Source organism: Tenrec ecaudatus, chromosome 8 (assembly GCF_050624435.1).
Source record: "Tenrec ecaudatus isolate mTenEca1 chromosome 8, mTenEca1.hap1, whole genome shotgun sequence".
Classification (NCBI taxonomy): domain Eukaryota; kingdom Metazoa; phylum Chordata; class Mammalia; order Afrosoricida; family Tenrecidae; genus Tenrec; species Tenrec ecaudatus.
The window spans coordinates 32484157-32498424 of record NC_134537.1 but is presented as its reverse complement, the minus strand read 5'-3'; the positions used below and the strand labels follow the sequence as shown (position 1 = coordinate 32498424).

At 41.7% G+C, this 14268-nt stretch overlaps 1 protein-coding gene across 3 annotated transcripts in view; it reads right to left on the bottom strand.

The window, feature by feature from the left end:
- Positions 1 to 619: 619 nt before the first annotated feature.
- The window catches only part of TP63 (tumor protein p63), a 235571-nt gene continuing 221922 nt past the window's right edge, over positions 620 to 14268 (bottom strand). For 2 of the 3 annotated variants that reach the window (XM_075555627.1, XM_075555628.1), the window contains exons 11-14: positions 7581 to 7738; positions 5200 to 5344; positions 3875 to 3968; positions 620 to 916 (exon numbers count right to left, since the gene is read on the bottom strand). In XM_075555627.1, coding sequence (XP_075411742.1) covers positions 620 to 916; positions 3875 to 3968; positions 5200 to 5344; positions 7581 to 7738 — 694 coding nt within the window. Of the gene's footprint in view, positions 917 to 3874; positions 3969 to 5199; positions 5345 to 7580; positions 7739 to 13434; positions 13550 to 14268 lie in introns of those variants that run through there. The other variant, XM_075555629.1, reaches the window with a different exon arrangement.

The following is a 14268-nucleotide window of genomic DNA, read 5'->3' as shown; positions in this document are numbered from 1 at the left end:
TGTAACTAGATCGAACCAAAATTCCAATGTAACATGGTTTAAGCCACAAAATCCCCAAAGGGTCTTATGCACGATTGTCACATGTATTATCAAGCTGCAAATACCTTTTACCCTCTATGGTAGCCCTTGAGAGAAGAGACATAAATAAGCTGGCCAAAAGAATAATAATTAAAAAAAGTTGTTAAGTGCAACTCAATTTCTTTCCTTTAAATTACATTTTAAACATTATTCAATACCCCCACCCAAAAAATATATATATACTGTATAATTATATAGCATTTTCTTAGACGATTTAAGAGTAGAACCGCTTTCTAAAAGTCAATCAGAGATCTCAGCAACTTCAGAAGACACCCACTCCTTTTGTGCCCACTTCTACCTACCCATGGAAACTCCAGTCCCGCAAGCAATAGATTCGAAGGCTTAGAGCCAGAAATGCAACCAGACGGCAGGCCAGACAGGAGCATTAGGTAAGAAATTGGCTTTTCCTTTCCTTCCCTTTCAAGTAAGAAATCAGGCAAAGAAGAGGCGTTAGGGGAAATGCTGTGAAGACCAAGCAGTAGTGCCTTGTAGGGAATGGGCAGCTAGGAAGAGGGTAGGGGAGCCCACAGCATTGGGCTGCTCACTCCCCCTCTTCTTTGATGCGCTGTTGCTTGTTTCGCCGAGCATCCATGTCGAAGTTGAAGTCATTCCACTCGTCGCGGGGTGGGAAGGAGATGGTCTGGCGGAGGGTGAAGCGGACAGCATCAATAACACGCTCACCCCGCGTCTCACTGGACCCCACGCTGACTGTAGAGGCGCCATTTGGGGTCCGCAGGAGGTGAGGAGGTGAAGAGAAGTCATGGAGCTGCCGGTGGTCCAGGATGCCCTTCCAGATGGCATGGCGGAATTGCTCGGGAATCTTTAGACTTGCCAAATCCTGTGGACAGAGATGGGGAGAATGAGGGCAAACAGATCAAGCAATCTTTAAGCCACGTGATTATGCCATTCCCAGGTGGTATGGTTTCCAAAAAACAAACCAATCTTCTTGCTAACCAGTCAATTCTGACTCCTTGTGACCCTAGGGGGCAGGGTGTTTCTGAGACTGTAAAGTTTTACAGAAGTAGAAAGCCTCCTCTTTTTTCATGTGCAGTAGCTGATAAATTGGGTCCACTGACCTTGCGGTTAGCAGTTCCGTGCATAACCCACTATGGCACCAGTGCTTCTTGTGGTATGATTTAATAGACTTGAATTCACTGACTCCTACACTTGAAAATGAAATTAGCTGGATGCTAGCCTTCCGTGTTCCATGCATTGAAGCGAAAGATATACAACCTTGATGTGTCATCTCTGCTGATGAATAACACTGCACTTTTCCTCTACTGGACTTGGTTCTTTCATTGGTAAACACGGGATGAGTAACCAGACGAGAGGGCAAACATCTCAAATAGAAACATAAAGTGACTGGATCTTCTGATTCTTGTCACCATAATAAAGATATTAATGGGATGGTGCCTCCACTGGCTGGATGGGGGGGGGGTGAGAAATCTAAAGATCCCTAACAGCTCTTCAGCATGTTCTATAAGCCAGATACTGAGCTAATTAATTGATATGTGTGATCTTATTTAATCCTCAAATTAGTGCTAGATACATTATTACATCTGTTTTATAGACTGGTTTCTCTGTCTATTAAACAGGTATAAAGAAAAACAAACAAAAAACAGATGTAATAGTATCTACTACTAATCTGAGGATTAAATAAGATCATGAGTTGGAGACCCAGGGTAGTCTCAGAGATTTGGCTTTCGGATAATTTACAGTCATCAATGAAGAGCGGCTGTGTCAGTGTCCTGTGAATGGGAGTGGAAAGCATTACAAAGAGTGAGATCTTAACTAACTGTGGGGAACCTGGCATCTCTTCATTAATCTAGACATTTTAGTTCTTCTTTTTGGTGGGAGTCAGATGGTTTGCTAGAAGTACGGTGGACTGAGTCAGAGATTGGGATAGAGGATTCTATTGTCAGTGAACTGGCTATTCGACCTTCAGCAAGTTACTGCGGTTGGTAAAATAGGGATGTAAATCCTTTATAAATCAACACATATTATGAGCACATATTTAAATGTGGATATGAAAGTATTTTGTAAATTATGGACATCTTTCATTTTCATTATTCTATATAATTATCTTTGTACGTTATAGGGTGTACATTGGTGAATCCTCCAATTTAACTATATTCCTTTTTCAGAAAAGAATGCCAGATAAATAAGACTGATGCTGAGAGACAAGCTGAGAAAGAGGCATCTGTATCCAGTAACGAGCAGGAAGAAGCTGAGGTAAGAATGAAGAAACTGGAAAACGTCCCAGCATTTTCCCACTCAGCCCTCTGCAGTACGCAGCCACCTTTTTCCATGATGCAAATGAATCAGATATTCAGATCATGAGAAACACCCAAGTGTGTATACTAGCAGAAGATTGTACTCTAATGAAAATGGTCCACAAAAAAGCTTTGTCCTTCATAATCCTGAGCCCCTTTAAGATCACCACCCCTTCTTCCATTAAGTCAGAAGCTCCTCACAAACTCCCCTCATAATCACCCCAGACTCACTGGACAGTCTGTGACTGGCGGCTCAGAGACTGGCACAGGACCCAGCAAACATGATCAGGTCTGGATCTGTGACAAGTGTCTGCCTATCCTAAAAGCTAAGAGAACATCTTGGCACATTCCTCAGGGAAAAGTATAATTTAAAAAATATGGAAAAGGGCAGATTCCATGTTTTGTCATTCGGGACTCTGCTACAGGAGACCGCCCCTGCTTCTCAACATCGGGGTGCTCTGTTCGCTTTATTCTGTGATAGTAAAGGTATCAGAATCCTATTAACACTGACTTTTCAAGCTCTCCCCGTGGCGACTCACTGGGCGGAGTGCAGTGGACATAGGCTCAGCAGAGTAAATACTGGTCATCAAAGGGCTGGGGCATGCTCATGCTGGAGGACATCTCTAGCATCGGTGCTCAAGGAGGGGGGGAAGAGGTCCCAACTACAGAAGCAGCAGCAGAGGCAGAGAGCATCTTCTTCCACCACCCCAAAGCACCCCCAGCAAGCTGGATGAGAGGACAGTCAACCCCAAAGAGCAGCACGTAAGCAAAGCCGGGGAGGAAAATCAGGTTGCTGGAAGCCAAAGCAGGGCTAGCTCTTAAGTAGGAGCTCGTGAGTGTAAATGGAAAGCAAGAAATCATTATCACCCAAGTGATTTGTTTCCAAGGCCAAACCAAAGAAAGTATAGTTGGAAGGTAATGAATTTGACCTTATTTTGCTGAATGGAGGCCAGGAGACAAAGTGGTCATTCCATCCTCTTATAGCTGCTCTAAAGGGTCCTGGGCTGTGATCCCATGGCCAGTGATCATTTCAGTGATCAAGGAGGAACAGCTGAATCGATCTGAAGGTAGGACTCTAAGGAGGGGCAGAAACGGCCGGCCTAATAGAATAAGAGGTTCATTGGCTAGAAGCATATAGCCCAGGTGCCAGTACTGGTTTTGTCATCAACTCATCCAGGCAAATAACCCTCTTGTTGTTTCTCCATGCGTTTCTGTGAGAACACCCGGATCTTAGATAGGTTAATGAGAACATTTGAAAAGTTCTCTTCATTCTGTAGAAATGATAACTTTCATGAAAAATGATAACTTGCACTCTGCAGCCTATAGGGATACAATAAGGCCCATCTCACTGAACAAGTGGCCTGGTCGACTTTCTAATACGGTCAGGGTTCCTTCCAAGTTCAGAATTGGGGATACCACGATGACAAATTTTAGAACCCCGGGAGATTGAACCAAGGGTGGATGTCACTACAGGGAGGTAAGGTAGAAATAAAACTCAAGAGAAATGTCTAACAGTTACTTACATCCATGGAGTAATGCTCAATCTGATAGATGGTGGTCAGCCCCTGGGTCGTGAAATAGTCCAGACATGATGAACAGCCCAACCTCGCTAAGAAACTGCAGAGGGAGGAGGGAGGAGGAAGGAGGAAACAGAAAAAGAGTTCACCCCAACTGCATTAGCGAGATAAAGGAAAACCCAACATTTTGCCATTGGACGTCCTTACAGAAGTGACTAAGGGCGTATAAAATATACATGTCCCTTGGATTTGAGATCTGCAGATAACTAGTCACTGAAAATGTTAATACAGATGTTAAAATCAACTACAAGGAGTCCTGCGCAGCAGGGGGTTTCACCTGGTGATCTGTAAATTGCTGGGGCTGGAAGGAATTCCTAATCTTTTGCCTCTTATCTCCTTATTTAAAAATAGGTATCTCTTCCTTTCTATGCTGGATGTTTGGGGTAGCTGAATATGGTTCATGTAATTAAAAATAAAAGTAAACCATTACTCTACGACAAACTAAAACTTTTTGACTCATGTCTTCTTCAGAATGTAGATCCCCTCTCTTCCCTGATGCTGGTCTCAAACTGAAACTGTCATCATCGTCAGAGAGCCAGAGCCTGGGCAGGTTAAGCCATGGACTTGGGCCATCTCTACAACTGACACCTACCAGTCCTGCTGCATCAGTCACATGGGATCACAGTGTTCCAGCAGCTAGATGACAGAACCATTCTGCACGTGACACAGAGGAGCAGGTACACTGGGTGGAGTGGTGTATGAAACACATACTTCAGGCTTCCTACATTTCTGTTTGCTACCTGGCTACTGAAAATTCTCTCGCCTGCAGTACCCCCACTTCCCATGTGTCCGAGGTTCTTGAGAGCTTCTGGCATTTCTGTTAACACCAACACTGTTTTATGAAACCCAGCTCCACAATATTCTTGCCACGGTGATTGAGAGCTATGAGGCCTAGAGCGCAGGACAGGGAGCAAGATAGCAAGTTCATTGCCCTTTTTGGAAACCCAACCCTGAGCACCAATTTGAGGGCCACAAAGGATGGTGTAAAAATGGAAGGGAGGAGCAAGGGAGTAAGTGAACATGAGAGAAACCGGCGTGAAAACAGCATGCCTAATTCACACACATTTTCACTTGTTCCCGTTCTGGTTTTAGCAGTTTTCTATGGTTAAACAAATGCTGACCGCTCTGTGGATCAGAGAGAACAGTGGTTGTACTGAAACCAGGGAGTTGCTTTCCTTTGTCCAAATTATCTTATTCACGTTGACAGTGCCTATCCTCCACCACCCCGAGAAGCTTAGGACAGGCCCACAGGGCACATGCTATGGACTCACCTGACAATGCTGCAATCTGTGGGGTACGGAGGTGGGGGTGTGCAGTGGGAGGTGGATGGCATGGAGAGTGGGGGAGGGAGGGCCTGGGTGGGGCTGAGTCCATTCATGTCTCCAGCCATTGGCATGTGGGTGCCCATCATAGGAACTGAACAGAAGCAGGGGGAACAGAGAGGGTTACTGCCATCATCATACATCAACACCCCATTTTGCCTGATTTAATGTTACGAAGAGCCGAATCTATCAACCTTCCTTTTCACTCATGTCCTCTTTACACCCCTTCACTCATCTGATGTCTCCTTGTCAAACTCCAAACTAAAGTACACATATCTTGACCTTTGCTTCTTAGGAGATTTCTCCCCACCCTTTTCTCTACCCAATTGCTCATTGCTCTTAATGCAAATGTACTCCACCTTATATTTGCTCTCATAGGCAGGCTATATTTCTAAGTGTCTCACTAGATGCCTCTTATCAACCATTGAGGTTAGATTTTAGGCAGATCTAAATCCCTATAGACATTAGCACAGTGCCTCACACAGAGTAGGAACCCGGGAAATATACCTTTCATGAGCAAATAAACAAACAGGGGAAAGAAAAAAATGACCTTTAGAATATTTATTTGAAAATCGGAGGACTGACTGCATTATTTTTAGGGATCCATAAATCTAATAAGGCAATCACACAATTCCAGATTACAGCTCTTTTATCATCCATTTCAACAGTGTACAAACACACCAACACTGACTAGCATTTCATTATGCCATAAACTGTAAAAATCTCTAGGAAAGAGGAAACACATCATTCCAATAAACTCTTTGAAAGAAAACTCAGATTTTAAAAAGTGCAAGATAATACAGGACCTAGAATTTTTCATTTGCTTTTATTTAATGGGATCGTAGTGTGACAGCTGGAAGGACTTCTCTCACAAATGAGCTAACTATTTACAGAGTATAGGCTTAGTGAAACTCAACTGTTTTCTTGACTACAATATATATATATATATATATATATATATATATATATATATATATATATATATATGCTGAAACACAATTAAGAAAAGTTTTAAACTATGATACATAATAATGTGGCGAGTCATGGCCATCCCTACTCTTTTTGTTATCCCAAAGAGTAATTTTAAGGTGTCAAATATGTCACATATAAGAAAGGAAAGTTTTAAAAAGTCTTAAATTATGACTGTTCCTTTTAGCGTCCAAGTAACATGCCATCCATAGGCTCAGGCTTTGGTTATTCAGACTCATTTGGCACCAGTGAGAGAGAGCACTATGGTGCTTTCCAGGTCTTTACTGCCGTACGCTCTTCTTAAGAAAACACCAAGGGGTATATCACAATTGTGTAAAAAGGCAATTCTTTTTTCATTCCATTGTCCAGCACCTCTTTGAGACCCGCTTGTACAGACATGCACCCCTAGGTCAGAGGGGCTCGTCGTCCCAGCCTCCTTACACTTCCTTACAAGAGAACCCCAGTTGCTTCAAGGACACCCTGACGTGTGAGTTACAAGGTGTTAGATGCTCTGCTTCTTTACCGTAATCTTTTCCCTTTCCTGTTTGAGTAATCACTTTGCTAGAGGTAATTCTGGTGACCAAGGTAATTATAGTTATATCAAGCCTCTATATCAATCATCACCCCTTTAGAGGTCGAATTCTCACATTCTGCCCTCTGTATTGATGGCTATTTGATGTGAGTAATTTATACACGAATAAGGAAGAGGTAGGCTCTTTCTCGATAGGTCCATTTAAGCGAAGACTAATTGAGAAGACCAAGGAACACACACACACACACACACACACACACACACACACACACACACACACACTTCACTGCCATTGAGTTGATTCCACCTCATTGCAAACCTATAGAATCGTAACATATTCAATGTGAAAAGTCATAATTTTATATATGAAAAGCTGAGCATTAGCGTGGAGACTTTTCCATGGTTACATAGTTAATTTTGCAATATAGTCTAGACAAAAATCTAGATCTCCAAGTTTGAAGTCCACCACTGCATCATGCTACTTCCCATAATTGGGTCCATTGCCTTTCACCTCTCCCACAGGCTGGCTGAAGGAGTGGTCCATTAGCAGGAGGAGGGATCCTAACCAGGTTGGCAGGATGTGAACTTTTCCTTCCACAGAGGTTATCCTCCATCCTAAGGCACCACACTGCCTGTGTTTTAGCTGTATGGTTTGGCATGTGTTTCTCAAAGGTTTCACTGTGAGAAATTTAAGCAGCTCCATCTCTCTCTAATCTGTGCCAATCTGTCTCTCACTTAGTTTAAGAGCAAGCCTTTCTCCCACCCCAGAGAGAGTCTCCTCCTCCACGAGTCCTCCTGGGCCTTCCGCTGTAGTCATAGGGGCTCTTACTGTTGGCTCCCATGCCATCCGGAATGGTGGTGGGAGTCAGGGCATTGCGCTGCTGGGGGTTGATAAGCTGGCTCACGGAAGGTAGCTTGTTCATGCTGTTCATTTTGTTCAGAGGCGGGGAGCTGTTACCGTATGAAGACTGAGCCTGCATCGAGGTCCTAGGAATGCAAACACAAATGCCAGTGAGCACGAACACCGATAAGTGAGGACTATTCCATTTCCTCTCAGTTATAAAGCACGATCTAGAAATGTACTTTTGCAAATGATCCCACCAAGAGTCATGATAGCAAGTTGATTTGCTTGCACCTGTGACCATTTCCTAAGTAATAAGCCTACCATATGTTGTTTTCTGAATATGCACAGTACAAAATTGGACATTTTCTTTAAGCATTTCATTAATGGAGGGGAAATAATTGTATGTTCCTTTTTCTTCCCTCGTTTGCTGTGTCACTCTCCATTTTCTTGCCCTTCGACCTAATCAAGTTTGGAAACCAGCAGAGGAGAACAACTGTGTAAAGACCTAGTGACTATGGAAGTTATGGGCATGCCACACACAAAGGGAAGTGGAAGCTGTCTTTCTGGCACTTCCTGTGTCATTGGTGATCTCAGAAAGTGACTGCAAGATTGCAGATTACCTAATTCTATGAGAAGTCTGAACTTGGAAATACGCATTTTTTTTTTTTTTATGGAGCTGATCCTAGGCTCTGATAGAACCCACTAGAATGCCAAGTGCCTCTCGACACAGAAGAACCCTGGAGCCCAGAAACTGTTCTGTTAATTGTCTACAAGTAGCCTGGGTGAGAGAAAGAAAGAACTTTCCATTCAGCATTTGAATTTGAATTTATCATATTATATATTTAAGCATTCTATCAAGATGGCATTCCCTAACTATTCAACTAACATTACTAATCTTATTTTTTGCTATTAAATATAAACTAGTGAATGAAGGCAGAATTGAGAGTTAGAAGATCAAGGCTCAAGCTTTTATTTCAGCACATATTAAAAAGTTATCGGTCTTTATGCAAGCCACTTAATAGCCCTGCCTCAGTTTGCTCACATAAAACCACGTGGAAGCTACACACAAGTACACTTACTATCCAAGTTAGATGTCGCTGTTCGGTGCTGTCAAGTCCATTCTGATTTATAGATGTCCTATCCTACATGCAACACAATGAAATATGGCCCGGTGGTGTGTTCAATGTTGAAGTTAGGAAAGTTAAGAGATAGCCTGCTCCTTAATATGCTCACAGCATGGTGGATATACTAGACTAATGATCCAACCTACCTCACTGGGCTGTGGTGAGAACTGAAGGAGCCGAGATAAATGATAGCTTCATTAGACATACAACATTTATCTTTAAGCATGTTTCTAACTCCTAGTGGGGAAAGTTCCACGCTTATAGTCCCCAGCAGTCTTGGAGGGGTGCTGCTCATTAATGTGCCCAGCTACTACCCTGAAGGTTGGAGACCCCCATCTACCTACAGACGTCTCAGAAGGAGGAGTTGGGGTACAACCAGGTCCAAGAGTTCCATTGTTTGTTTCTTTCATTTTGTGTCAATTTCCCAGAAATCAGACGGTGGTGTGTACTAGGTCGCAGAATCAGCAAGTGGGTGAAGTAGGATCAATGTGAGAGTCTGGCTTAAGGCAGGGAACAGGGATATAATAAAGGGACCCACAACACCCTTCACCCAGCCTTCCAAATTCACACTGCACACAACCCCCTCCCACCGGCATAAGAGTTTTACAGAAAACTCAATATTTATATATTATTTAAACTTAATCCTAGACCAAAGACATCTGTAAATCCATAGAGAAATAAGGTAGAAGGCATAAAATAAATACTTTGTCAGGGCTGCTATTTTGAACAGACTTTGCCCTCTACAAACTACCTAAGAAGCTAGGTAGTCTCCACTCATACATTCAGTTGGTATTCTTAGTTAAGCAGCTTCTATTTCTCTCTTTCTCCTCAAATCTGCCAACGGTAAGGCAACAGTTAACAGGAAACACTGCTTGAAGCATTCATAGTCATTCTTAAGATAAGAATTCACTAAAGAGCTTTGTGTTTTTCCTGGATTGTCGATTGCCACTTTCTCAATCCTGAACCAACTTCATTCTATATTTTCCTTTATGGTCTTTATTTGAATGATCATAATTTCAAGTATTAATTTTCATTATAAGTTACGTCAATGATTTTTTGAAAGAAAGTCTACCATAGATAGATGAAAAAGGAACATGGATTTGGAGTCAGCCAAAATTCTGCCTTCAACCAAGAGATGTGACACACACTAATGAGATGACTTTGGATGTTGTGTGTGTTTTATGTGTGCAACAGATGTTTCACTAATCCCAGAAACTCAGTGTGAAGATTACATGGCCCCAAGTAGGAGCACTGGACATCCAGCGTGTTTGGTAGGAACTCAATGGTCATGAAGTCCCTTCAATCTTCCCCTCTCAAATATTTAATGCTCTAGTTTGGGGTCAAGAGGTCAAGTAGTGGCAGTGGAAGAATTACTAGGTGAGAAAAGCTACAGGTGATAATTATTTTTTAATTGAGCAAATCCAGAAATTAAGGTGAGGTGAAAGATGGGGGAGGATGGAGTCAGACAAGGTCAGGAATTCAGATTGTATCTCCCCGCTACGATAGCAGGTCAGAATTTTCTCTATTTATCCCTAGGTTTACAGGGTCAGAGATAGAAGGGACATGGTGACTTTGTGCACGTGTGGCCAATTAAAAGACCTTGAAAGAGAATCACAGTGTTCAAATGTAAGGTCACCTAAACAACTCCAAAGATTTCAGGAGAAGCTGAAGGGAGAACAGGATTTTCCCCTTTTAGTTTTCTTATCTTCCTACTTATACACTAACCACCTTACAACGTGAAAGGAAAACAACCACCCAATGGAAAAACAGAACAAAGTCTAAGCCTCAGTGTTTTCCCTATAGGCTTACTAGAATTTTTTTTCTTCAAGGAATCCCACATAACGGAAAACTACAAAGACACTTTTCAGTTGTTTCGAGTTAAAAAGAAAAAAAAAATATCCTAGTAATGCCAACACCCAGTTCTAAACTCTGAAAGTGTAGGCTTCTGTATACATTGCTTAGTGTGGTGGGTTGTACACTGCATTGCTAACCACAAGGTCAGCAATTCGAAATCACAAGCTGTTCTGAGAATAAAGATGAGATTTTCTACTTCTGCAGAGTTACAGTCTCAGAAAACCCATAGGAACAGTTTTACTATGAGTCAGAATTGACTCAAAGGCAGTGCATTGCTAAGAATAACATTCAAAATTTCAGATAGTGTTGAAAATGGCCTGTAGATCTTCCAGGGTTAGAAATTATACTTCTGGATTTCACATCTACTGTGGTTAAAAGTTACAATATTTGAGAAATACAAATCCAAGCTATCTTTCCAATCTGAAGGAGATACTTCAAATTTTATCAAGCAGTTCTTTTCACTTATAGTTTTCATTGTCGATGAAAAAGTGTCTCTTTAAGGGATATTTGGTGATACTCAAAGGGAAATCTAATTTGCCAGATCGACTCTGGAACATAATATGTCAGAGAGCAAAGGGATGCTGACTGAGTCTAAAGTGGGGTACCACAGACAGGAAGAAGGTCAAAAAAGAGAGGACAGGTAGTATTAAAATAATAACCATAAGGGCATCTCCTTTGAAATTGTGTCCAGTCTTGCCTGCTGGAAGCTTTTCTCCCAAGCTGGGGAGCCGTGCTTCAAACACCAAGGCTAAAGTTACTTTCTAGGTTAACAGTGACTTTCAAATATTTTCACATCATTTAAACTATGTGCATTTACACAAAAGGCACCACAAAACAATCGAATATGCATAACAAGGTGGAAAGGGGAAAATAGGAACTTGAAAGGACAAATGTTTTTCAAAACATGAACATAATCACCAACTCTTTAAAGGATGTGTGGATCAGTTGTCAGATTATTTGAAAGCACATTGCAAGCATAGCAAGAGCATCTGCTTTGATTAACATACTTTCATCTCAAACATAGAGATAATTTTAAGTACTTCCTTAAATTATTAATTATTTTTATGTAGCACAACTTCACATAAAGCTCATAAAGGAAATTACTCACAACTATGAATCTAAGTGTAATTTTTAAAAAGGCACTCAACAGATTCCTTTGTAGATTTCTGTTTGAACATTTGCTAATGCCTTCATCATGGAAAGCAAATCATCCAGGAATTCTGGATTTGGATGAAATTCCTTAGTAAATTTCAAAGCCAAGATACAATTTGAGATGGCTTGGAGATAGTAATAAATGATTGTGTAGTACCTGGCTCCCCCATGATGAAACTAAACTGGCATAGAACTAAAATATACATTTAAGTTCGTTTAAGCATTGCAACTTACTCTTAGAACGGATGGCATTTCTAAAGAAAGTTGTGGAGACTATATTAATAGAAAACCAAATACTTCCATTAGGTAGGGAAAGAGCCAAGTAAGTAGAATTCTTGTTCTTGAGATGACACATTTCATTATGAGAAATTCGATATTCTAGATTTAACGGGAGGGGCAAAAAAGACATAACAAAGAAAGAAACTTCAAGATAAGCCATGATGCAAAATTTTATTGGAAATTAAAATCACACATCCATAAAGCAACAGCCCCAGCAACCAGAAAGCCCTGTGGTAGAAACGTAGACTAACGAGCTGGGGGCCGTGTCAGGAGGCAGGGGAGGAAGGAGGTTTCACAGTCTTCATATTTAGTACTGTGTAAAATATGTCTTAAAAGACATATTATCTTGACATTTTGTTATGGAAGTCATTCGCTTTTTCTATCTTTAATTTCTAGGCCAGGTGTGTTGACATTCACATCTGCCCACCTGGACTGAATTTGATCCAAACTTGAGTGTCCTGGATAAGCAAATTTATGAAGAATCAGTCAAATGACCAGTTTATGGTGGGACAGAGGGCCAGGAATGCCAAATGAACAGATGAGTTTTAGATCTGGTCAAAATGACCGTCTTTGGGAAATTAAGTAATTGTATATAAAGGTTTTGAACCATTTCCACCCCATCCCCCTAGTAGAGCCACAATGTGTTTGCCTTCCTCAATCTGAACATCAGTTTTGAAGTAGGTCTCCATTTCAACCGTTTTTATATGCAAGGAAGACCATGCATATCAGATGCTGCCATCTGGAGACAGAGGTGGGCTTGGGCAGAGCGATAATGAACTTACTATCTATCTACTATCTAAAAAGTCAAGAATGATCCCAATTGGGCTACATATGGAATTATCATCTCTGTCGATCCAGCAGTACACTGTCACTTTAGTTTATCACTTTCAATATTGCTGTATGACCAGCATGAATCAGGCCTGAGTCAGTCACCTGCCATGACTTATGCACACACAATAAGAACTACTTTTTCTTTTATTTAAAAAGACATGTTTGAGACCTGCTCAAAGTGTTTTAATGAGGTTCAGAAACACAAACAAATGAACAGGAAAGGGGTCCAATAAACATTGTGATCCCCCTCTCCCCATTGGCCCCTCCCTCCCTCTGAAGAAACAAAAACAACAACAACAAGCTCACGAACATAGTGGTTCCTGACCAACCAGTGCTACATCTAAGGATACAGAATGTGCAGAACATGTCCTTCCTTGTAAGGTTTTGAGTCCCTTCAAAAGATTTTCTCTCTAGTGGCCGTGTGCCTTTGAGCAGCTGGGTGTCTCTGAGCCAAAGTGTCTTCAAGTCTTGCTTATGAGGACTGGATATAGGACACACAACGGATTCACTACACACACACACACACACTCACATACCCACACACGGACATATACACATATGGAAATACACACACACGAGCAAAATGCAGAGGTGAAGCTCTACGGGTACACTGATGGATTTGGGGGGTGGGAATGTCTAAAGAAGACGTCAGATTGTTTCGGAGTTTCTCTCCGGGGCTCCACAAGCTCGTTCCTGAAGCAGGCTGAAAGGAGACTGCAGAGAGGAACCAGAGAGAAGAAAGGTAAAGGCTTAGGACTTCTCATGTGCACATCAACTGAAGACAGAAACACACTCTTCCTACCTTCATGATCATAACACAGGCAGCACCGAATGCTGGGAAACCTATCTCCGCTTCTACCATGAGCGGCCTTCTCATGGACTCGGGGTTTTCTCTGCCTCAAGATGCTTATGAGTGAGGGGTGAGATGGAGCAGTAGGACGCGATCAAACCAGACCACAGACTGACCTGGGGAACTTTCAAGACTGCTTTTTTTTGGAATATCTTTTGAGACCAGCCTGTTGGATAGGCTTTAAGAAGTTCCTGGGTAAGTTTCTTTATCTTTCAATTCCATGGAAAGTTTTTGAAGCCCCTTCATATTTTTAACAAGTTGCACAGGTAGTTCTAATACACATTTCGGTTGAGATTGCTTGAGGTGCTTAGCATATGGCCTGGCACACTAAATTAATTTAAAGGGGGAATGCAGTGACAAGGATACGCTCTAATCTTTTGCAAATGTCATCTGCCCAATTACTATACCTCTATATTGTCTAGCCTAACTATGAAGTATGAAGAAATATGATGTTATCCTTTTTTTTTGGTGGTGGTGGTGGGGGGGGGGGCAGAGGTGCGTCATCGTGCATTTGTAAAGAACTGTTAATGAGCATTTTGGATGTGCCCAGATTGAGACGGATAAATATCTTAATCCTTTCACC